Consider the following 23,810-nt stretch of genomic DNA (forward strand, 5'->3'; position numbering starts at 1 on the left):
AAAGCAAGCAATCTGATGTAGCCCAATGCACTAGAGTTCAGCTGTATGCAAATGCAGAACACTGAAACATATACAGAGTTCTGCATAGTCATGCTGGTCATGTCAACTGTTACATGCACTTTTTGAGACATTTAGTCAGCTTTTTTTTTTTAAAGATCTATACCGTACTAATTGCAACCTTTACACATATATACAGTACAGCACAGACAAACACAGAACACATAGAGATGGAGGAAGACTTATTAAGGATCTCTATTAAAATTGAACACATCTTTCAGAGTGACATTTTTTTGCTAGAACATTTGAGATGTCTCATGTCCCTCTCCCTGTAACAATTCTGTTTTTTGCTTCATAGTGTAGATAGTCTGAAAAGGGAGTAGATCAGCAAGTTGATTTGCAGTCTGATTATGAAGTAGATTTGTAGTCTTAGGATGAAATATTTACATTCTTAGCAGAAATTAAATTTACTGGCTGAAAGGGAAACAGATTTATAATCTGAACAGGAAATAGATTTACAGTCTAAGCAGGAAGTACACCTCAGGTTCTGAAGGGGGGCAGGAGTCTGCCTGCAGTACAGAGTCATCATTGTAGCCGTGATCTCTGTAGCTGTAGTGCAGTGTAGTGCAGGCACCTTCAGGCAGCCCTCGGCCCTCCACTTGGTCCAGGTAGCCAGCGATGTAGGAACCAGTGGAGTGCCTGTTGGCAGTGGGGTTTTGTGCAGCAGGTTTGTTGCGAAGCACTACTCCAGCTGTGCTGCAGGGGGCACCAGAGAGATGGGGTTTACAGGCCTCTTGCTGCCTTTCTCGAGCACGGCTGGCAATGTGACGCACACGGCTCTGACTGCGGGATGACAGCCTCCGGGACAGGACCTGTGGAGAGTCCTCGTCGCCACCCAAGGGACACGCAGGCAGAGGCAGGAGCGGAGGGAGGGGACGGTCCTCCTGCTCAAGGGACACCAGCTTGCGCAGCTGCTCAGTGAGGGGGTCGGCAGAAAGCGGGCGATTGGTCAGACTACCCATCCACTTTCTATCCCGCATACCAGGTGTCACAAAGCTGCGGCAAATGAACTTGTACTTGCTCTCAAAGTTGCAGGAAATGTCCTCTGAGGTCAGGTCACCAAGGCTTTTGGACTTACAGGGGCTGGGGACTTTGGATATGGGAGGAGGATTGAGGTTGGTGTCCGTATGACCCTGCTGGGCTGGGACTGGAAGTCCTCTAGAATTGTTTTGAAGAGGGGGAGAGCAGGAGACGAGATGGCGATCTAAGCACTGCTGAATGGGGCTGACACTCCTGGGTACCCAGAAACAGTCTGAGGCATAGCCATTGTAGTTCCGCTCATTTCTCTCCGCTGAAGCCCACCTGTCACCTGACTCATAGTACCCACCGTGGGAGGATTTACTGTATTCTCCCTGCACATTGACCCCATTATTGGCAAGGTGGTGTTCAGTTCTGGGGCTGGTGACAGGGCAGCTGTACTGACACCGTGTGCTGGACTTTGGGAGTCTGTGGAGGGTGGAGGGGGTTTCACCGGCCCCCACCCATGCAGAGCCGTTTCTGGGAGTCAGCGTGATATCCAGCGGGTCCTCGTCGACATTGATCTCAACCTCCATCAGACTGCTGCCTGCGGAGTCATGGCAGAGGAGGAAGCAGTCAGAAGCGGTGCTGTTAATGCTGACGTTTCCTTGGCCTTGGTAGCCCTCTCTCGCAAAACGTGGGGAACCATACGAGGGTATTGAGCTGCCCTCACCCTCACTCACAACTGCTGAGTGATACCAAGGTACCCTGCTGCCCTTGCTTTCCATGGAATTGTTGTGATATGAATGGACTGGACTACCACTGTCTTCCAAGGCATTAGAGTGATATGAGTGTAACCCACTACCCTTGCCCTTCATGCCCACAGTACGATATGAAGGCAACTCAGTGACCTCAGTGTGATAAGAGGGTACATTGCTACCATGATCCCTAGTGTTCTCAGTATGATATGAAGGCAACCTATGACCTTCACCCACCATGTCCTCATTGTGACATGAGTGCATCCTATGATCCTCTTCCTGCATGCCTGCACAGTGATATGGGTGACCCCAGTTGTCCTCATTGTCTGAGCACTGAAGATGGGGGTGCTTGACAGGGGATGGAGCTAAGCTGCCTACTGGGGTGCTCTCCTCGGACTCCACCCTCATTTTCTGGATGCTCTGCTCTCGTAAGTTATAGACAGTGACAGGCGACAGCACCTCCTCATCCAGGATGGTGTAGACAGATGGGTCAGTGGTCTCTGGGCTGGAGAAGAGGGCGGTATCAGATGGGTCAAAGGGAGGGGCTCTGCAGGGAGTCAGTTTGTGGGGCTGGGTGCCATTCATGTTGGACACCAAGGTCAGGTTGCTCTGATCACTGGTGACATCAAACTGACCAATCAGTGCAGATATCGATCCACAGGTGTCGCTCCCGTTGCCGAGGGAGACAGCATCAATGAGACGGGAAATTGTACTATCCTGCAGTGAAATTTCACTGGGCAAGTCAGACTGGTCCATGTGTAGGGCAGAGGAGGGAGCTGCCATTGAGGAGGTGAGTGCTCTCATGTCCAACCTGCTCGACACTGGTATATCATCATTCCTGGCTTGCACATTGGAGGACTGTGACCTTATATGGTCCCCTGCTGTGTCAGGGAAACTGGTTTGGTACAAAATTGTTTTGTTCGGGGAAGCAAGTTCAGCTGCTTCATCTGATTGGTCATGTAGGTCTTTGGGGCTATCGTCACTGTGTCCTTCATTGCTGCCTTCCCCAATTACTAAGTAGGTAGTCTCCTGTACCTCAGCGGGCTTCATGGTCCATTCCTGGGAGGAGTCAGCAGGCAGGGACAGGTCTTGGGGTTGTAAGCAAGCAGAGGTTTCAATGAGGAGATCCACTGATGCAGACTTGGGTCTCTCCAAGGCAACCATTTCTGCAGAAAAAGACATTCAAAGTCAGTGACAGTGACTGCTGCAGATCCGAAAACAAAACACTAAGTCACACAGTCTGTCCGAACACAATTCAATCGCAACACAAAGACAAATGGGATGTACCACCAAGTACGACTGTGAGAGGGGTTTGAGAATGAGTCTGTGCAGGTAAAAACATCAATTCTGGAGGAAATGATCAAATGTGACAGTTGGTCATTCAGAAAGATTTTTCAGAAAGAAGTTTCTTATATTATTTGAATTCATAATTACATCATGGAATGATGTAATATTGGCAAAAGATGTTTCTGAATGAGGTACCCTTAACAGGCTGTTTGGATTACCTGCAGTTGTATCCTAGTCAGTTTTCTACTACAGAGAAGCACAACAATAAAGACAGAACAAGACAAAGGTGTGTTAAGGTATTCAGGAAGAAATAGCTTCTGAGTGTGTAAAATAACATCCTTTTTGCTGCCCTCATTTCAATTTGCAAAAACAAAAAGTCAAAGCAACTTTAAATTCCCCAGCTTGCAAATCTCCAACACAAATGATGCATTCTTAATCCGATCATTCTAAAATAAACAAGGGCAAATACCCGGATGTTAAAGAAAAGCATAAATAAGCAGCAAGAAAATTATACACTGTCACCTCAGTAGACAGAGTATGCATACAAATAGAACGCAGCAGTGCTCACGCACACAAGGCAGAACAGTAAGCAGTGTTTCCAGCATGCATGAACAACTCCTTTTGTAGAGACAGACAAGCAATGTCCAGTAACAACTGTAAAAAGGACAAAAATGGGCTGAAGCTATGTATACCGTGAATGTCCAATCAGACATTCTTTGCTTACACCAACAACCCCACGAACCTGGGAAGGGGAATATCTGGCCCTCACAGTCTGCTGTGGCTTCAAGACTGCTCTTAGATCAGTGCTTTTGAACAGCACGAGGACCTGCATTTAAAGACAGTCCTGCTCTCTATCGCACTGACCTCTAGCACCGTCTGAGAGACTGCTTAGGGTTTACATACACATATGTGCTGCTGATGCTAGGTTGGCCTTTTAATGTTAGCCAGCAGGTCTCAGTTATGATGTCACCTGCTTCCAAGCAGGTGTGGACTGTGGCGGACTCACCCTTATGCGTGTCGGTGCCTGGGTCAGGCTGATCCTGGTTGGGCGAGGAGAGAGCCAGCGCCCCCTGCAGGAGCTTCTCCAGCGGCATGGAAGCGGGGCGGTGCTGCAGTTGGGGACGGGGGGGAGCACGCCTCTCCACTGCCCAGTGGGACGCCTGAGAGTCCTGGGGGTCGCCGCCGCTGTTCCTGTCGGACGACGCCTCGGAGAAGCCGCCCATCTTTGACTTCTTGCGGCCTTTGGCGGGGGCGCTAGCAGTGCGGCGCAGCAGGTGATCGCTGACGGAGCGTTTACGCAGCGGGAGTCCTGTGTGGGTGTCCACCGAGCGCTTACTGTTCCTATTGAACAGGCCTTTAATTCCTCTGAGTTGTCGACCCTGGGAGAGGAGGGGGAGGGGGGGTGGGGTGGGAGGCAGAGAGAAAGAGTAACAAAGAGGAGGAGAAAAGAAAAACATAGAAAAATAGGGGGAGGGAGGAAGGGAGGGGGAAGGGGAAGTTGAAGGAAGCCAGTGAGAGGGAGAGACCGCATGAGAGAGTTAGAGAAGGCAGGAAAGAGAGGGGATTAAATGTTTACCATTTTCTCAATCGGCTCATTCATTTGTGAATGGAAGTGTGTATTCAGGGCTGTCAGGCTTCTCAAATGCTATAAATCAGCACATTATGGAGCAGAATTGCCTGAAATCAAAATATGAATGATACATTTATTCTGATATTACTCTGCACAGAACGCACTCAGATCGTACAACAGGAGCATGGCACAGAATGGCATGGCATGAAGCAAACCACTGCAGACATGATTTTTCAAATGAAAGAAATACGGTGCATGTTCAGCTGAACAAGTCTTTTCATTCAGTCCGCTTTTCCACACTATTAGCAGACACGCTTCATCCCCGATGTGAACTAAGTGCATAATGGTAGATGGCCTATAGATGGTGCTACCAGCTTTAAATTCATTTCAGTTATGCACATGCTGCATATCAAACAACATTGTATGTCCAGATTTTCATTCTCCACAGTTCAATAAACAAGGCAAAAAACAAACATAAAATGAATAGCAACATAATTACAAACGTGTGTAAAGAATGCACAGGAGCCAGAAGCAGATGCTGGAACAGATATCGCATTCACAGCAATAAGTGGCATGCAGACACCATGTAGCACATATAATACCTTATTAGCTCCTAGAAAGTGCATAATGGTATAGCTGGGGTTGAGGACTAGGGGACTCCACTGGAAAGCAAAAAGGATGCAGTGGTTTGATAAGCTAGACCAAAAATCATGAAAATCTTTCCATTAATGAACTTTTTTTTTTGACCCCATTTTCTTCTAATTTCAACTTACAACAACAGTACTGGAACTGGATATTAGTAAATATCCAGAAATTAATCAATAAAGGTAAATAGTTTGTTTATGACAGGATTTAAATTAGTAAATGACACCACACTTAAACCATAGCCTAAATACCATTAAGGTATTATTGAATGGCTAATGTCCTCTGTAAGCATCTGTTGGTTTAGCTATGTGACTCGAGAGCACAGCCAAGGCTTCACCCACACTAATGCACTTGAGTTTGTGGGGTCAACGGCAGTCTCCACTTTGTGAACTCTGACCCCTCAGACTGCGGCAGATGTGACAATCAGAGAGTTGGGTGGAGATGTGATCACACACCTTGCCGTAGATGTCATGCACTGCGATGTGCACAAAGATGGAGGCCTCAGTCAGTCCCTCCAGGTAAACATGTCTATAACCTGCAGGATGAGTAAGAGAGGAGAGAGAAGGGGAGTAGGGACAGTGGGCAGGAGAGTGAGGAATAAGAAGGGAAAGAGTAGTGGGGGAGAGGAGAGGAAGGGTAGGAGTGTGAGAGACAGGAGGGATAAGTAATAGTGAGAAATTGAGAGAGGTATGTTCATGAATGCAAATAAAGGGTAGCAAACTGGTTGGATGCTCATTATACAACCAAATCAGAAGTGAGCTACTTTCCATTCTGAAAGAGAAGCGTCTATTGACTGAGATAAGGAGCACTGGATCCTCTGCTCTGTTGATTTGCGAACACACATAAGACATCTGGGATGTTCCAGCTTGTTTGACCTGGTCATGCCTCATGGATGCATTTGCTAGCAGAGGTTTGTTAAACATTCACAGTAGGGGCGAGGTGTGAGACAGCACATCCTTGGAGATTTGTTAGAGAAAGCAGGGACAGCTGAAATGTTATCCAGACACAATCATATTGAGAGCTAGGGAGCTCTAAGAGTAACAGCCCTGACAATCTTCCCCCCAGGTGTCTTTGTCATTAGTGAGAACACACTGAGCAATCTAGCATGGCAGAGACATCACGTGTGAATGTAGAGTGATTTGGAGAAACCGTGGACCATGACTGCCACAGATGTTTCTAGTTGTTATAGTGCAGCACATCTGTAATGGGAGCTGGTCTGTGATCAGCAAAAGGTAAGAAAGAGACTGATCTGAGATCAGCAGAGCCACTAACACACCCTACCTGGCATCAAGCTGCTGAAGGCCACTGTCCTCTGCCCAACAAAATCTCGTCCAATTGGATCATGGTCCCAGACCAGGAAGCGCACCAGTGCCAACTCTGCCATGTGCAGGGTGAAAGAGAGAGCCTCTTCCCACACAGGGTTAAACCCTGAGATACACACACAGGCAGACAGAGACAAACACACTAGGTTAAATCATAAGTTAAACCAACAACCCACAGGGTGGCTACATACCAGTGATGACTAAGCTTCACCTGGACAAATATCACACTGAAAATCTGTCAGGACCAGATTGTGAAAACCTAGTGGGAGGGGTGGGATTGGAATTTGTTGTAGCTGTCACTTGATTGGCCAGAGATTACACTTACCTGGTGTGACAGGTTTAAATCAGTCCCTCATTAGAGGGCAGAAATGAAAACCAGCAATATTACTGGCCCAGAGGGCCAGATTGAAGTATCCTTGGCCTACAGCCTCTCCAGACCGATAAACAAACATATTTTTCAGCATATTCATAACAACAACAAACATTTCCAAAAATACACAAAGGGCTCCTGGGCAACTGGCCACAGACCCATTAAAATGATAAATCTGAGCTTTCCACAGTGTACCCCTGAGTGATGTCCCTTCCTCAATCACAAATCAACGGCCACAACATGCATGCAGAACAACAAAGAGCCACACATGACAAGAGCAAGACGCAGTAACACACGGAACAGTGCAGCAAAACAAACAACACAACACGAGACACAGCGTAGCAAGATACCCACCACAGCATGGAAACAGAGTAAAAATAATAAGCAAATGACACAGCAAGAAGCAGGATGACTAACACCACAGTGGAGAAACGCCCATGGCAAAATTCACACAATGAAAAAGAGCCATATAGCGCAACAGCAGCCACATACGAGGTACTTATGCTCAGGGCAATGCATATGTCATGCATGGATACACACGGTACAAATGTTTATCTCTTGATGCAAATATTTAGAGCCATATAGTATACACAGATGTATTGATATTCATGTTAAATAAAAAAGTGAAACATTTCCTAAATTAGATGAGTTCTAGAAGCGGAGATGTTCATAAAATATTTTGCATAACCTCCATTGCCTGCAGTGCATTTACACTTACAATGCCCCAAAATTGAGTACCTCCTCACTGCAACACTTTTTTATCTTGGTCCCCAAAATACTTTTGATCAGTACCAGTCACTTCATTAGCAGTGGCAGAAACACATTATCATGAGGCTTGAGGAACAGAGGGAAATGGAGAATAAGGGGTACAGGAGGACCAGCTTGCTCTTTTTTTCAGTTGTTTGTCTCATCTCTAGAGTAAGCCTTCACACTAAAATTAATCAGCTGTCATTTTTATTATAATTAAACTTATCCATCCTTAATACATTCTTTTGTTTGATATATGGTTTTGCAAGCAACCTCAAACTACCACACAAAGACAGCTATCTGGGTCAGGCTGCAAACTATAAATTGAGCTGGTATACAAAAATGTATAGATACTTATTTGAATATGAACAGGCATATTCATAAGCATGGATGGCATTCAGACGTGCATTTTGTTCAAGGAGGATAGGATCATGTAGGTATAAAGCAGAGACATAAACACATACGTAGACATGTATGTGTAAATGCACATGAAGGTTTATTCAGTTTATAAATACAGACAGATGTGTGTACAGCACAGATACAGACTAATGATGCTTACCATTGTCATCGACCACTCTAGTCTGTTCTTTGCAGCAGTCAACAGGCAGACCAATGATTTCCACCTCCACAAACGGATCAATAATCTGAAGAGAACAGGGATTTTCCCACAATGAAATCAAACATCACTCCAAGGCAGCAGTCAATAAAGGCATTTAACATGATTGCTGTGCGTGGAAGAGAAAAGTCTCCAAAATTTAAATTCAGCTGGTCCGTTGGCAAACATTTTGCATTAGGATCTCATTCTCTAATGGGAAATTAATTAATTTATTCTCCACCGCAGATTAGCTGTAAAAACAGATGGGACCCTGGTGCATTGTGGGTAGCAGCCTAGTAGAAGCTGGGAGACAGAGGGTTCCAGCGGCACATGCAGGGTGGCAGATGGGGCTTCCCTGGATGCATGCTGGGTCATTTTATACCCACCTCTCCTCGGTCCCCCAGCATGGAGTCTGGGGGTTTGGGTAACTGCTGTCCGCTGATTATCTTCAGCAACAGCTGCTTCTTGGGGTACGCAGGGAAGGGGTCATCACAGAATGGGTTGAATGAACCTGGAAAGGTATGATCTTAAGGATATGCTTTTCATGGAGCAAGAGATTAATCTTTAATAGAGCACAGAAAAAGCACTTTGCGTTTGGTCAGCTTCATTGTAATTGCTATGTTCATTTAGTTAAACAGCCAATGCAACACATTTTGCACTCCCTGCCAAAGTCTAAAACACATTTAAAAGATTCAGCTTTTGGTTAATCATACCAAACAGTAAGATCGTGCCACATAAAACCACCTCATATATATACATATATACAAAATTTTGCACCTGCATTTTGCAAAAAAAATAAATAAAAGATTTTAATTTTCAAACTGAAAAAACCCAATATATTGTATGTTCAAATACTGGCTGACCGGATTTAGGGATACTTTCAGATTAATCATTGTTCATCAGTTGCCAATCAACAGTCTGGAGCCTTAGGATTTTGTTCATCTTGCAATTATATCAAACCCAGACTATGGTGCAGCAATCTACTCAGTGAAAGGCCATGAACAGCTTAGTGGACACATTAAGGTCAGGAAGTATTTTAAGATTTTAATAACTGTATCATGGTTGCTATCTGGGTTTATGACTAATGTGCACTAATAGTGTCTCCAGACAATGTTCTTCTCCAAGGGAGGGGAGGGAGGTAGTAATGTTTAGCAGTGCTTTGCATTAAAAATGTGGCAAACCTTTACATGAAAATGATGTCAAAAATAAATGACACAAAATATATAGTACATGGCTATGTATCTATCTATAAAAAGTAAAAAGTAAATATGCTACATTTAAACAGACACACAGACAGATACAGATTTATGGTTGTCAGAGGGAGTGTGGGGCTCTGTACCTTTACACATGGGCTGGGGCTTGAGGACGTATCCACTGTTACCATTTGCCAAAAACTTGGCCCTGTTCAACTGCATCATACGCCCCTCAGTCTGGTAATTCAGCGCCACTGAGGAAACCCATGGAAAATTTCAGGGAAAAATCACAGACAAAGAAAACATTTTGCTTATATAATCATATGGGAATGAAGCAGGTGCTCACTGCAACTCTGGTTTGGGAAAATATCTTACATTCACAGCTGAGCAGAAGAAATAAACTGCCATGTCTCTGTCAGACCATGTTTTCACCGACTAAGGGAACTGTGGGGATTGGGGCAATTTCATGGTAATTAGTTCCTGAATTGATCAAGATGCTGCTGAGAATTACATTTTTTCCCCCAGCAGGTTTGTCCCTCTTTCCGTGTGCCCAGATGGTGTTGGTGACATGGGCCATATGTGTGGCAGAGGGACCTGACACAGTCACCTTGTCAGATATCCAGCAGACACAGCTGTCAGTACCGAGCCAGGAATGTCACACTGCAGTATTACATACAGAGAAAGGAGCTCACTGGGAGTTAGGAGTCAAGGGGAGGCTGGGGCTGTGGTCTGGTGGTGCATAACTAGATAAGCGGCAGGTTTATTTACATCCCTCACCAAATCCTGCCAAGTCCAACTACAAAGCAAAAGGAGTCCAAACTCCCTATGGCTCTTAACTGGATTTCAAAGTCAAACTAGATCACAGGAAGTGCAAAAAACCTGCCTCTTTGAATCATCAGTACAAGAGAGATGTTTTAGAAGCTTATCATTGGCTGTGGAAAATTAAAAGTAACACGAAAGCGACGAATTTCAGTGTGTGTGTGCATGCATGTAGTGCGTGAGTGTGTGTGTTTGTGTACAAGCATGAGCTTGTTTGTGCATATAAAATGTGTGTACTTGCATAAGTGCATGAATGTGTACATGTACACTATACATGTGTCTTGAGAAGTGTATTCACATGTGTGCGTGCACACAGATGCATGAATGTTTGTATGCATGGGTGCACTTATCTTCTGCATTGCATTGCAGTGCATGTGTGTGTATGTGCAAATGCGTGTGTGCTTCAGAGAGAACATAAGTGTGAGCATGTGCTACGAGGAGAACTCACCCAGTTGGCAGCCAACATTCCAGTAGACCTGGGGGTTGAAGTTACTGGAATCTATGCGGTAGGCAGATGGGTAGATGCGGGAGAGCTGCCTCTGATTGAAGGAGATGAGGCGCTCCGCTCTGTGGTGAACCAGATGCTGCGCACGATTTTCGCTAAAGGACAGAACATTCCCTGGAGTACCTGACATGAGACAAGACCAGCAGATCAGAGAGAGAGAAAGTAGGAAAGAAGGGGAGTGAGAGAGGCACTACATTAGTAACACTCACTGAAATAAAGCACAATGTGGATTTGAGGAGATGGATAAACATGGATGGACAGAAGAAGAGAGGGGAAATTGATGTGGTGACAGAAGGATAACAAGGGAGAAAGGGAGAGAAGAAGAAGACTAAGGTGGGAGAGTCTAAGAAGAGCAAGAGAGGGAGTGACGAGAATAAAAGTCAGAGGAGAGAACAGGTGGGTAGGAATGTGATAAGAGAAGGAGAAAGTGGAGAGGAAATGAGCGTGTAAGAAATCTAGCTTTGCCTTACTCTCTTCCAGGCACTCTTGGGAGACCACAGAGTTGGAGAACACCACCAGGTCTGAAAGGTCTCTACTCAGCTTTATGGTCTTCCTCCGTCTACAACCCCTAGAGTCAGCATGAGAGTGTGAGAGAGCAAGAGAGAGAGGGACAGATCATGAGAGAGAGAAAGAGAGAGAGACAGAGGGGGGATCACACAATAGACCACTCAACTCCAAATGAGCACCTGTGCAACACTACTGCAAATGATAAAATAATGCAAACCCAGGTAAGACAATGCCATTCTCATTTAGCTCTTAATAGCATTCATTATAAGGCCAACAACAAATGGATCTTAAGGAATTAAGTGAAATATATGTCTTCATTAATAATGTACGTTCTTTAAAAAAATTAACAAGACACAAGTAAATAAGCGTGTACTCACTGTACCTCTAAACTCAATCACACATAATAAGCATAGAACTTTAACAGCCGATCTCCTGTCATGGGAGCAGGTCTGGGAAACACTACTTTTCCCTCATTGCAATTCCTCACTTTTGTTAACTGTTGGGGAGTTTTCACTTATCATACAAACCCTTTGGTCCTGAAAGGCACCAGGACACTTCAAAGCACGTAGCTCCGGCGGGAGCCTTTCCTTCTGAGCGACTATTGAATTTGATTTATCTCACGGCAGGCGCCGCAAGGTTCTCCACTGAAGGCTAACTGTGTTTGAAGTGTGAGATGCACACGAGGAGCTAAAAGAGAGGCGTATTGTATACAGACAGCTCTCCGAAGGCAGTCTTTGATATTACCCATTACCATAAACGTCATTCCTATTAATTTTCTCCACAACTGACTATAAAAATAGCAAAATTTCACATTTAGTGACAGAATTATTGCAGCCAGTATATACTTTGCACTGGCTATATACTGTAAAGTACACATACAATCACAGGGCATTCATACACATTTACTCTATGCGCACAGGCCAGCAAAACACAGAAAGAACAGAAAAGGTTCCAGACAGACATGGACATGCTCCTTCAGGCTGATATGTCCCCAACCCCAATTACACTCACTCCATCAGTCACTAACAACCCCTAGTGACCTCCTTACATGACATCATCACCTCTGCATAAACTTCAGGGGCTTTTCATACATACCCAAAAAAAGCATCACTCTGCACCAGCTTTTTGAAAAGTGGGTTAGGAAGGAGGCTCTTGCCCGCCCCACCGAGGGTATGTCATATTTCATTTGAGTTTGTTTTGCTCCTTCACCAACATGTGATCTAAAGGCTCCCGAGGGCTGCTTCCAGCAGCTGCCCACGCCCAGAATGCAGACCCATTCCTGGGGGTCCCAGACGGCCAATGAGGAAAGCACAGTCCGTTCTGCACAGCCCAGGACAGCAGTCAGCAACAGCTGACGTACTAGCACCCCACCATTACTCCATAGTACAATCCAAGCTCAAAGCCAATTTTTCCCTGCTGTATACAGAATTTTCATGCTGATTGCCACAGTTCAGCCACTACCAGGGGTCCTAAAGTATATATCACTTTGGTATGGCTGAAATTTGTCACCATGAAGTCATCAAACATCTCATTGCATTTCAGCCTACATGTTTATTCTCTCCGTTTAAGGATGCTGTCAAGAGCCAATGCTCCTATTTACGCATGAAAAATACAATCACGCTTGTTGCTGTATGTTTTGCAGTTTTCTATGTAATTCTGAGGCACGGCAGGAGAGCCAGTAAGCACACATTACATTCATTACTTTCATTGCATTACTTGCATGGATTTACAGTAGCAGACACTCTTTTCAGAGCATCCTACAACACACAAACGAAAATAAGTGCATTCAGCTGATTAATAATAAGCAATATTGCCAAACCTGTCAAACAACATTCCCAGACGAGTAAAGATGCAACTCATTAGTACTAGTGCAGGCTAATTAAGTAAATTCTAAATGTATACAGATTGTATTCACAATAACCTATAAATATAGTTCCCATAGCCATAAAAATACCATAATCTCTGAATTAGTACAAAAGGTAAGGAGTGCAATGAGGTGCAGATGGGAGGGGAACCAAGGTTCAGACTGAATAATTGGGTCTTTAGTCTATTTCAGAAGATGGCCAATAATTCTGCTGCCCTGACCACACACCTGATGAACTGGCCCGTGTCTTTTCCGGATGCTTCCTGCAGTCCATCCTCCTCTGTATCTAAGCTCTGAGACTTGAACCTGGATTTGGAGTGTCTCTGCCAAAAAATAAAAACATTAAAACACAAACACACACAATGGAAACACGAAGTAATGCCTTTGAGACACAATCCTCAGTATAAAAAGTCCCCAAATGTTACTCCACACAAGTGAGCCAGAGTAAACAGTCTCCACATGAGGGAAATCGGTGTGTACCAAGATTTCCATCAAGATCCCAAGATCCCTGAAAGCTGAACCTTTGTGTTTCCTTGACCCCGGGCAAGGGACTTCTGAGCATCCCATTAACTGCCTTCGACAGGCTCTGTCTTGCCAATGTGAAAGAGCCCACACAGTCATACACGGCACACGTGGTGATACCCACATGCAGGCTGACATGTAGTGTGTGTATGTGTGTGTGTGTGTGTGTGTGTCAAGCAGGCTGTGCTTAGCGGAGGTGCTACAAAGTCTCCGTCAGTGAGCCAGGGGGAAAAGACGAGGGAAACAAGCCTGTAATTACAGGCCTTGGGCTGCCTGCCATTGCAGAAGACTGTGAGGAGAAAGTAGAAGACTGGACGGAAACAAAGGACACTGAGGAGACTGGAAGAGTACAGAGCGGAGAGGAGAGGAGAGACTAGAAGAAGATGGAAGAGTGCACATGATATATGACTGGAGGACTATAATGGGATATGTACAACACGGAGTCTCTTTATAGGCCACAGAGGACAGCTAGTAAAGAATACATGCTGCAAATCAAATACACGTCAGTCATATACCATTACTGAATTCATGAAATGAAATCAATATTGAAAAAAGCAATTAAAAGGAAGCCCACATGTCCTGAGAGAAAGTGGTGCATGGCCCATAAAGGGATGCTTTATTATATAATACTTTTTTATTAAGCTTTTCTCACAGACATTGATATATTTGCATAAACTGTGAAAGTAATGTGAAAAAATAATAATCAGATGCATCAGGAAAGCAGAGAGAAAAGGAAGGGAGGGAAGTCAACAAGAACACACTCAAACTGCAAAATGCTGACAAACTTTTTAAATTTATCTTTGCATGGCAAACCTATTATTATCTATATTTATCTATGCACGCTTCCTGCAGTGAATAAGAAGCTAAGCCAGCAGGGATCCTAAGACCGGCGCGTGGGCATATGGTATGGTTTAGAGTCACGGGCATTGGGCTGAGGGGTTGAACTCATGTGTGGGCGGACAGGCATGTGGTGACTCCCACCTTGTACTTCAGGTTGCTGATGAAGGAGCGGCTCTGAGACTTCTTCAGCCCCTCTCTGACATTGGAGTTCTGCGAACAAAGCAAAGACATCACTGTCAGATGATCTACATAATGCTAATTCAGATAATGCTACTGACATAGTTATGACTGCTCCTCACTCTGTCACAGCCAGCATATGAACAGCATACATCTGTGATGTGTTTGTGCCCTATAGCAGCACTGCTCTTTGTGCCATTCCTGTCAAAGATAATCTATTATCTTTGGTAGACTACCAGCAGGCATGTGAGGGATGCTGAAGAGAAAGAAATAAATTTTGGAGTTGAGGGTTAAAAAATAAAAGTAAAGGTTGAGACTGACAGAAACAGAAAACAAACCTGAAAGATAATAGTCCAGCACGGGCCTGAAAATGTATGCTTTTTTCTTTAATCCGAGATATATATTTTGTGTTGCAGCATGTGTGCTACAATTAAGAAGCTTTACATAGGAAAATAGGCACAAAAACTATTTTCATTTCCTCATAAAACATGTATGGCATCAGAAGCATTACCAAATTCTGATCATCTGTTTTTCATTTACCTCCCTATTATATTGTGCACAGCAATTAGATTTTAACAGAACGTCGCTAAGAACAGCCAAAAGTGCCATTAAATCATTAAGCCTAATTGCTTTGATTCCCCTCTCTTACATTACGTATTACATTACAAGCATTTAGCAGACGCTCTTATCCAAAGCGACTTATACAACATTCTACAACATCTACCTTCCCAGCTCCCTATTAAGACTTGTTTTATGTCTTAATGCTTTATTTTTCGTGCTCAGGTAATTGTAAAATAACAGCAAATCTTACCCCTCCACCACCAGAGTCTTACACTTTAACGGGGTACTTAACTCATTTCAGTTACTAATCAGCTGTGTAAATAGAAAATATACCAGAAATGTAAGTACATTCAAAAAAATAATTTTATATATATATATATTTGAATAAATGTGAGCATACAGGCAGCTAGCAGTGTGGGTTCACAAGGCAGGACACAGTAAAAATAATCAACTATTTCCACAAGCTTGTGGCATGGGCATATGTCCTGGAAATGGAAGGATTCTGACCTGGCGCACCCCGTCACCCAATCCCCATTCTTTTAGACATGTACCCTCTAATAAGAACACAAACCAGCCATAGAGAGCCCCTGAGGAGTCATGTCCAGAATGACACGCCGCCTTCACATCGCTCAAAGAGGGACGCGAAGAGCAAAAGGGTGTCACTCGCTTGACAGGACTTTAATTTAAACATCACGCTCCGAGGCAGTCTTTATTCGGTACAGATACCATTGAAAATGGGGAACATTCTCTGTACATAATAGTATTGAAGTACTTCCAATAAAGGGAAAAAGGGGGAACATGAACTGATGCTGCAGCTATTTTCTTAAAGTTTTAAAAATGGAAAAAAAACTGCACTATGTAGCATAAATGAGCATATCCTTTTAAATTCCTAATTTATTTTAATTCTTAATCCTCTCAAAATCAGGCTGAGTGTTAGGGGTCTCTTCTTAGGGCTGCAGCTGAGATGGCACCTGTACCTGTTTGAGGTTCATGTTGAGGCCCTCGTGGGTGGCGCGTAACAGTGCACGGATGGAAAAGCTGTCCGTGTCCTCCTTGTCACCGATCTGGGACTCCTTCACCAGCGAGTCCAGCTTCTTCCGGATGTACGACTCCACTTGGTGCTGGTTGGGACCATTGCTCTAAGAATCAAAAAGAATGGGCCAAATTGTAAACAAGAGCAAGTATGGGCAAAGTTCAGAAGCTCTGTTGCCTTTAGCCACCCATGTTCAATCAGGCTTTCTTATATGCACTAATATACCATTTTTTTATTCAAGTGGATGTTCTGCCAATCTTATATTTCCAGGTGCAGACAGGTTTTAATCATATACTTTAATCACAATAATAGTGATCATTTTTGCCCCAGAATTTATAAATTGCAATGAAACAAATATTTTAAAGCAGCATTGGAATATTTCATGTCACGTCCTTGTAAATCACGCATCAACGTAAAATGTAAACTGTTAATTTCCATTTACTAATGGCTGCACTGAGATGATTGCCGAATATTAATTACATCAACAACAAACACTACTCATATGTGGTCAAGCATCAGCACAGAATTTTAATTAGCAAAACCATTCCGCACATATAGCTGGAGATACTCGCCAAATCATCTTTAGCTGTTTGGGAAAAAATAACTGGTGTTAAAATCAGTACAGATGATTTAAATTTATAGATGTATAAAATTAAATCATTGCTAAGCTATTTGAGGAAATTAGCTGAATGCTTCCAATACCAGGCAGTGGCACTCTTGAAGTGGGGATTAGCATATATTAAATTTGGCAGCACGACAGGGTTTGGAAAGGAACGGTATGCAGAATTCCATGACATGCTTCACAGAGGAGAAAAAGAGGGAGGAGAACAACCATCTCATCCTATCACTCAGTGAATATATGCCCCTCTTAATGTATTAAGTGAATGGAAATTCAGCAGATGGGGAGGAAATGGGGAAAGATGGAGGACAAGAGTGGCGCGTGAGATAGCAGAAGGGATTTTGTGGGTGATTTTTTTAACAGCCAAGATGGCCGACAGGAATGCTGTTTGCAGGCACATATGGGAGTTTTTGGGGAGGGGATGATGTTTTAAAAACAGCTAAGATGGAGATAGAGAGAAAAGGTTATGTCAAACTAATGGCTTACTTTGTACTACAATTTAATACCAGTTTAGTTTACCAAAACTAAACTAGTCTATTTTACATATTTTATATAATATATTATTATTATTATTGTAAAAAAAGGTTTAAGCACCTATGACCATCTATGAAATGTCCAGAAAACAGCACTGAAACCTGTTCGGTACAAAGAAGAATTTGCACCACTCTTGCTCGCCTCATATTTCCAGTGTATCCTTTCTATGACCTCACTCTTTCCAATGCCTTTCAGTGGTACACCAGCTTATTCTAAAGCATAGTCCCCTGTATTACCATCCATTTGCAACAAACCCTCCAGGCAGAAAAACAGCAATTCTTAAGTGGTACTCTGCCAAAAGCCATCTCTCCAGTTTGACACACAAGGGTCGATCAATTCATGATTCCACAGGGTTTACAGTGCCTATCATCTGTGCACTTGGCTGGAGTAAACAGAAGTGACAAAAATCAGACACTGTACCACTTGAGGAGAGAGGACATGTGTGACAAACTAGCATCGAGATTGGGGGGAGAAGAAAGGTAAAGAAATGTACAGAGGGAGAATGGAATATATCTGCATAGAAAGGCAGAAAATGATGGGTTGAGAGAATGAGACAAAGGAGAGGAGCGAGGTCAGAATAGAGTGAAAGAAAAAGAGATGGGCCAGTAGAGGAGAAGTGGCAAGGGCTGAGAGAGAGATGAACAGAGAGGGCAAGGAAAAGTAAAGGACAGCAAAACTAAAGCTAACATTTAAGTGGCTTTTCTCCTGGCTGGAGTTGACATTTTCACAGCCTGAGTAGCGGGCTCTGGTGTCTGGCAGCTGCTGCTCTGACTTACGCTGCTGTTCTTCAGCTTGAAGTCATCCTCAATCTCATCAGCGCTGTCGTCGTCTGACACTTCCCCCTCCTCTACATCAGCAGACAGGTACGGGGGCAAACGCTTACCCTGAGGAGACAGTTAAACAAAATGGGTAAGACACATCTCACTCACACACAACAAAAACACACGTATAGGCTTAAGCTGCACCTCTTATGACTCACCCAGCCACCCACCCATATGCTCACAAACGCAGGACTCTTTAACAAGTTCCACATGCACATATGCACACATGCGCGCACACGCACACACACACACATAGTAAACATAGTAATCATAGTGGAAAACAGCTCCCTTTTCCTCTTCATTTTCACATTTCACATTTATAAACAAACAACAGACAGGGATGAGCAGTTATGGCACCCTAATTTTTATATTTCCCATAATTACTTAGCTCACTTCTTAAACCTGTCCCGGAGATAAATGTTTTATGGGGCCATGATCATTCTTCATCCCAGTGGACACTACACGAAAATAACAGTTCTGAGGCTATTAAAGAAAATCAATAAGATTATTTCACCTTGAGCTGCCAAGTGATCACAGCAAGGTGAACCGACCGTCAGGCAGAGCAATCTGTTATCTCCACTAAAACATTAGCTTGCTGCAGTTTTTTCGAGTGGGGTGTGAACAGACATTTCTATGAATAGAGAACTCAAATTCGGCGCATACAAGATCTAATGCAGCCGGGAGCAGCTAACAGGTGCTCCTAGCGAGGGGATGGGATTTGGGTTCAAGCCATTAGATGGTAAACAGCTCCAGTGTGTGGATAGAGCCTGTAGAGCACCAATCTGCTCTTCAAGTGATCTCTTCAATCTTTTCTCTCATCTACTACCCTGCTGTGGCCTTCCCTTCCACTTCACTCCTGCCCAAGTCTTGTTACCCACAATGCCATGCCCTGCATTTCCTTCTCTCTTCTCTCTACATTTGCAGTTTCCTGGTATGATTTACAGTGCATTCTTTTAATTCCATCTCAGACCAATTTAATATATCTTGCATCTTGTTTTTATTTTGAGTCTTGATTTACATGCATGCCTCTAACACAAGAGTAGAAAAAATGGTTGACGGAGGCCAAAAGCTGATTATGTATTCAAGAGAGGAAATTTGGCTGCTCACTTCCTAATTATGATGGGGATAGCTGCCAAACTACTGGAAGCCCCCTTCTGATTCGCCTCCAGCTTAACAATGACCCCCTCACCCACCATACACGCATAAACACCCAGACGGGGGCCTTGTGCCTGTGGCTGACACCAGGCCTGGCAGCTAGAGATGCCCTTTAATCAATGTAACATTAATGGCATCATAATCCAGCCTGGAGGTAAAGGTTACTCCCTATCAATCCTATGACCAACATCACAGTGAAATATCCACACTGCACCGTTTGTGTCAGCTCATTCTATCCTTTCTGAGATTCAAAAGTCTGTTGAATTCCTTTAATTCTGCTGGATATCATGGCGATGCAGGCCTTCTGGGAGGAGACAGAGAAAGGGTGGCTACTCTGGTTGGAGACATTTCACAGACACTTGGCATGTTTCGGCAGAACCCACATGCCTCGCTTGTGTCTCACTGCAAGAACTGATAGGACTGTAGGAAGCCACTCAATTCACTTTTTAATCTCAACCATTTCTACGGTGCTATGAAAAAATATTTGCCCCCTTCCAGATTTCCTCTATTGTTTAACATTTGTCACACTGAATGGTTTCATATCTTTAGACAAAATGTAATATCAGACAAAGGGAACCCGAGTAAATACAAAACACATTTTTAAAATGATTATTTCCTTAATTTAATGACAAAAGTTTTCAAATACCCATATCAACCATCTTAAAAAGTAATTACCCCCTTAAACTTAATAACTGGTGGTTGCACCACCTTTAGCAGCAATAACTGCAACCAAACACTTCCAATAATTTGATAAGTCTTTCACATTGTTGAGGAGGCATTTTAGTCCACACTTCTTTGCAGAACTGCTTTACTTCAGACAAATTGGTAGGTTTTTTGAGCATTAGCTGCTTGTTTCAGGTCCAGCCACAGAAACTCTATTGGGTTTAAGTCAGGATTTTTAATAGACCACTATAAAACCTTTTTTTTTTCTTTTCAGCAATGCAGATGCGGACTTTCTTTTGTATTTTGGATCATTGTCTTGCAGCATAATCCAATAAAGCTTCAGCTTCAGCTCACAGACAGATGACCATTACATTACATTTATTTGGCAGACGCTTTTATCCAAAGCGACGTACAAAAAGTGCATTTCATGGTCATAGACAACTGCTAAACACAGGTTCAGTAAGGTACAATACTTATTTTGTACAGCTATTTCTAGCCAAGAACACAGTTTAGTTCACACAGTGAACACTATTCAGACCTAACCTCTGCAAAGCCAACTAGGCAGAAGAATACGCTACAGTATTAGGACAAATACAAATTACCAAAAAGTGCTGGGATGGGGCAACATGTAACAAGTGTCATGAAAAGGGCGGGGGGGGGGGGGGGGGGGGGGAGAGAGATTTAGAGTGAAATATACAGCGTGGTGGTGGTTAGTCTAGGTATAGTCTGAAGAGATGAGTCTTCAGGCCCCGGCGGAAGATGGGTAGTGAGGGGGAGGTTCGGAGAGGGACGGGGAGTTCGTTCCACCACTGGGGAGCTAGGGTGGAGAAGCTCTGTGATCCCTTTGGGCGGGTGGGAGGGGTTACAAGGCGCCCTGCTGCCGCAGGCACACAGAATCGAGTCATGTCCTGCAAGTAGATGGGGGCTGACCAGACATTCTCCTTGTGAATTTTCTGGCACAGAAATTCATGGCTCCTTCAATAATGGCAAGAGAATTCATGGGTTGTTCAATAATGGCAAGTCGTCCAGGTCCCGAGGCAGCAAAGCATCCCCACACCACCACCATGTTTAAATGTTGGTATGATGGTCTTACTGTGAAATGCTGTATTTGCTTAAACAGCAGACATAATCAGGCTGGTGTCATTCAAAAAGTTATACTTTTGGCTCATCTGTCTATAGAACATTATCCCATAATGCTCAGAGATCTTCCAGGTCCTCTTTTTTTGGCAATGTGAGACCAGCTTCGATGTTTCTCTTGGTTAACAGTGGTTTACGCCTTGCTACTCTTCCATAAATCACATTTTTTCCCAATCTCTTTCTTATTGTGGAGCCATGAACACTGACCTTAACTCAGGCTAGAGAGGACTGCAGTTTTTCGGATGGTCTTCAGGGATCTTTTGTGACATCCTGGATGAGTTGTCACCAGGGCTTGACATTAACACCCGCCACGTGCCAAATTCGGGTAGAATTCAGCAGTGGCGTGCAAGTCCGTCACTCTTACTAGCCACTTTGGCGGGTGATCTTTTTTGGTAGCACTTTCTATAAAAAAATCATTGTAGTTCACAAAAGACATCTGAAATAATTAACTCCATTCGACCTGATACTACAACTCCCATGAACACTGGGTCCACACTGTGTGCTTATGTTGATCAAGACAACTCAGAACTTGTAAAAAACGAGATCCGACTGAGCGCTCGTCAAACTCGAAATTATAGGTCGGAAATTCGGGTATCATTTCAGAACTCCAATTTTTCTGACCTCAACACTGGTGACATCACAGTAAGAAAAATGGCAGCATTCATAGTTTGTGCTAAGAAAGGAAAATTGCACATTTACATTTTTAATGCATATTTGGGTCTGTGATCATGTGATATGTGTTAGTATCATTTATGTTTCACATTCATTATAGCAATACGTGAAATTTAAAAGTCACAATATCAGCCACTTTATTCGCTAGCCAGCTTAGCTAGAAAATCTTATTTTGCTCAGAAATAAATGCTGCAGATGAAATCGACTAATTAACTCATTTAATATACTCCTTAAAAAATATTAAAGCAGCATTTCCGGCGGGAATCCATTGTCTTTCTGAGTAAAACGGCATGAACGCAGTGATGTCCTGAAATCTAGAACGCAGCAATATCCCACACCCTATCATATATTGCCTCCTTGCACAAGCTGGGAGCTACATTCTACAAATATCTTTATTTATTTATTGTTGAGGGGGATAATAGCTCTCACTGTGGTTCGGTGGAGTCCCAGAGACTTAGAAACGGCTTTGTAACCCTTTCCAGACTGATAAATTTCAACAACCTTTTTTTTCTCTCATCTCTTTTGGAATTTCCTTTGATCGTGGCATAGTGTGCTTGTAGAAACAGAGATGACTACTTCACCCTCATGGTAAGGTTCAATATGAGTGCGGTTTACATTCAGCTGGGCTGGTTGCAGTCAAGACTGGTTGTATTCAATCAGCTGAATCTAATTATCAATTCAATTTGGTTAACCGGTTAATTGAGTAACTAAGGGGGCAGTTATTTTTTCATGTGGATGATATGGATGTTTGATAACTTTTTTCATTAAATAAATGAAATGACAATTTTTAAAATATGCTTTGCATTTATTCAGTTTCCCTTTGTCTAATATTACATTTTGTCTAAATGCAAAAGATCTGAAACCATTCAGTGTGACAAATCTGCAATAATTCTTTCTCAGAGTTCTTTCTTTTTTTTTTTTTTTTTCTCTCCAAGAGTTCTTTCTCAGCCTACCAGGTCCTTTGCGATTACTGAGTTCACCAGTGCTCTCTTCCTTCTTAATGATGTTCCAAACTGTTGATTTTGGTAAGCCTAAGGTTGTCTTTCATACTTACTTCATACTGTTTTTTTTTCATATTTCTCAGCCTCATAATTGCTTCCTTGACTTTCATTGCCACAACTCTGACAAACGGCAATAACAAAATCTGAAGGCAATCAAACGCCTCAAATTAAAACTAGATACTGAAAGCTCTCTTATACTTGCAGTAAAGAAGCAATTGAACACACCTGGAAAATCAAAAACACATGAGAATCCATTTGTCCCAAACAATATGATGCCCAGAAATGGCATGTATAAAAATGCTGTTATTTCTACATGATGAAACCAAAATCTTAAAACACCCTTTAATAAAGGTGAGAATCTGCACTTTAACCATATATGAATTGTTTGATTATAAATCAAAAATCATGGAGTGCAGGGCTAAATCAAGAGAGACTTTGCCGCAAAAATTATGACGCTCACTGTATATATTATTACTTGAATGTCTGTCCCAGTTTCTTTTCTCTTTATCTCAGGGTGAGCCTCTTTCCATATTTGCATGTTTCTCCTCCTCTTCAGGCGGAGAAACATGCACATCATACAGTGGGGACAGGAATGGAGCTGTGAGATCTGATCTGATTTGTGGTGTTGGTTTCTGGTTTCTCTCTTTCAGCAAAGGTGTTCTTTTGTGTGTTGGCTTCATTCTCTGGCACTAGTAGAAATCATTAGACAATTCTATAGCTGTATTCAAATGGTTGTGTCTTCAGTACTGAAACTACATATAAGGTTTTGGAACTAGGTTCCATCCCATTTAGGGTGCTTCCTGTTCAGATGGATGAAAACCAACAGAAATGAACAATAGGAGAATGAGAAGAAGAAAAAGAGGATGGAAAGTGCCCTGT

General features: G+C 43.2%; 1 protein-coding gene across 8 annotated transcripts in view; it reads right to left on the reverse strand.

Moving 5' to 3' along the window:
- Positions 1-118: 118 nt before the first annotated feature.
- plch1 (phospholipase C, eta 1) overlaps positions 119-23,810 on the reverse strand; it is a 63,694-nt gene continuing 40,002 nt past the window's right edge. For 4 of the 8 annotated variants that reach the window (XM_035384884.1, XM_035384885.1, XM_035384887.1 and 1 more), the window contains 14 exons: positions 18,259-18,366; positions 16,274-16,435; positions 14,700-14,768; positions 13,425-13,519; positions 11,296-11,393; positions 10,769-10,948; positions 9,648-9,755; positions 8,695-8,819; positions 8,273-8,357; positions 6,556-6,702; positions 5,730-5,809; positions 5,232-5,291; positions 4,066-4,438; positions 119-2,938 (listed from right to left, as the gene is read on the reverse strand). In XM_035384884.1, coding sequence (XP_035240775.1) covers positions 513-2,938; positions 4,066-4,438; positions 5,232-5,291; positions 5,730-5,809; positions 6,556-6,702; positions 8,273-8,357; positions 8,695-8,819; positions 9,648-9,755; positions 10,769-10,948; positions 11,296-11,393; positions 13,425-13,519; positions 14,700-14,768; positions 16,274-16,435; positions 18,259-18,366 — 4,116 coding nt within the window. In that variant the 3' untranslated portion in view covers positions 119-512. Of the gene's footprint in view, positions 2,939-3,277; positions 3,306-4,065; positions 4,439-5,231; positions 5,292-5,729; positions 5,810-6,555; positions 6,703-8,272; positions 8,358-8,694; positions 8,820-9,647; positions 9,756-10,768; positions 10,949-11,295; positions 11,394-13,424; positions 13,520-14,699; positions 14,769-16,273; positions 16,436-18,258; positions 18,367-23,810 lie in introns of all 8 variants that reach the window. The other 4 variants (XM_035384889.1, XM_035384888.1, XM_035384883.1 and 1 more) reach the window with 4 other exon arrangements.

The sequence above is a fragment of the Anguilla anguilla genome, chromosome 12, assembly GCF_013347855.1.
Source record: "Anguilla anguilla isolate fAngAng1 chromosome 12, fAngAng1.pri, whole genome shotgun sequence".
Lineage (NCBI taxonomy): Eukaryota > Metazoa > Chordata > Actinopteri > Anguilliformes > Anguillidae > Anguilla > Anguilla anguilla.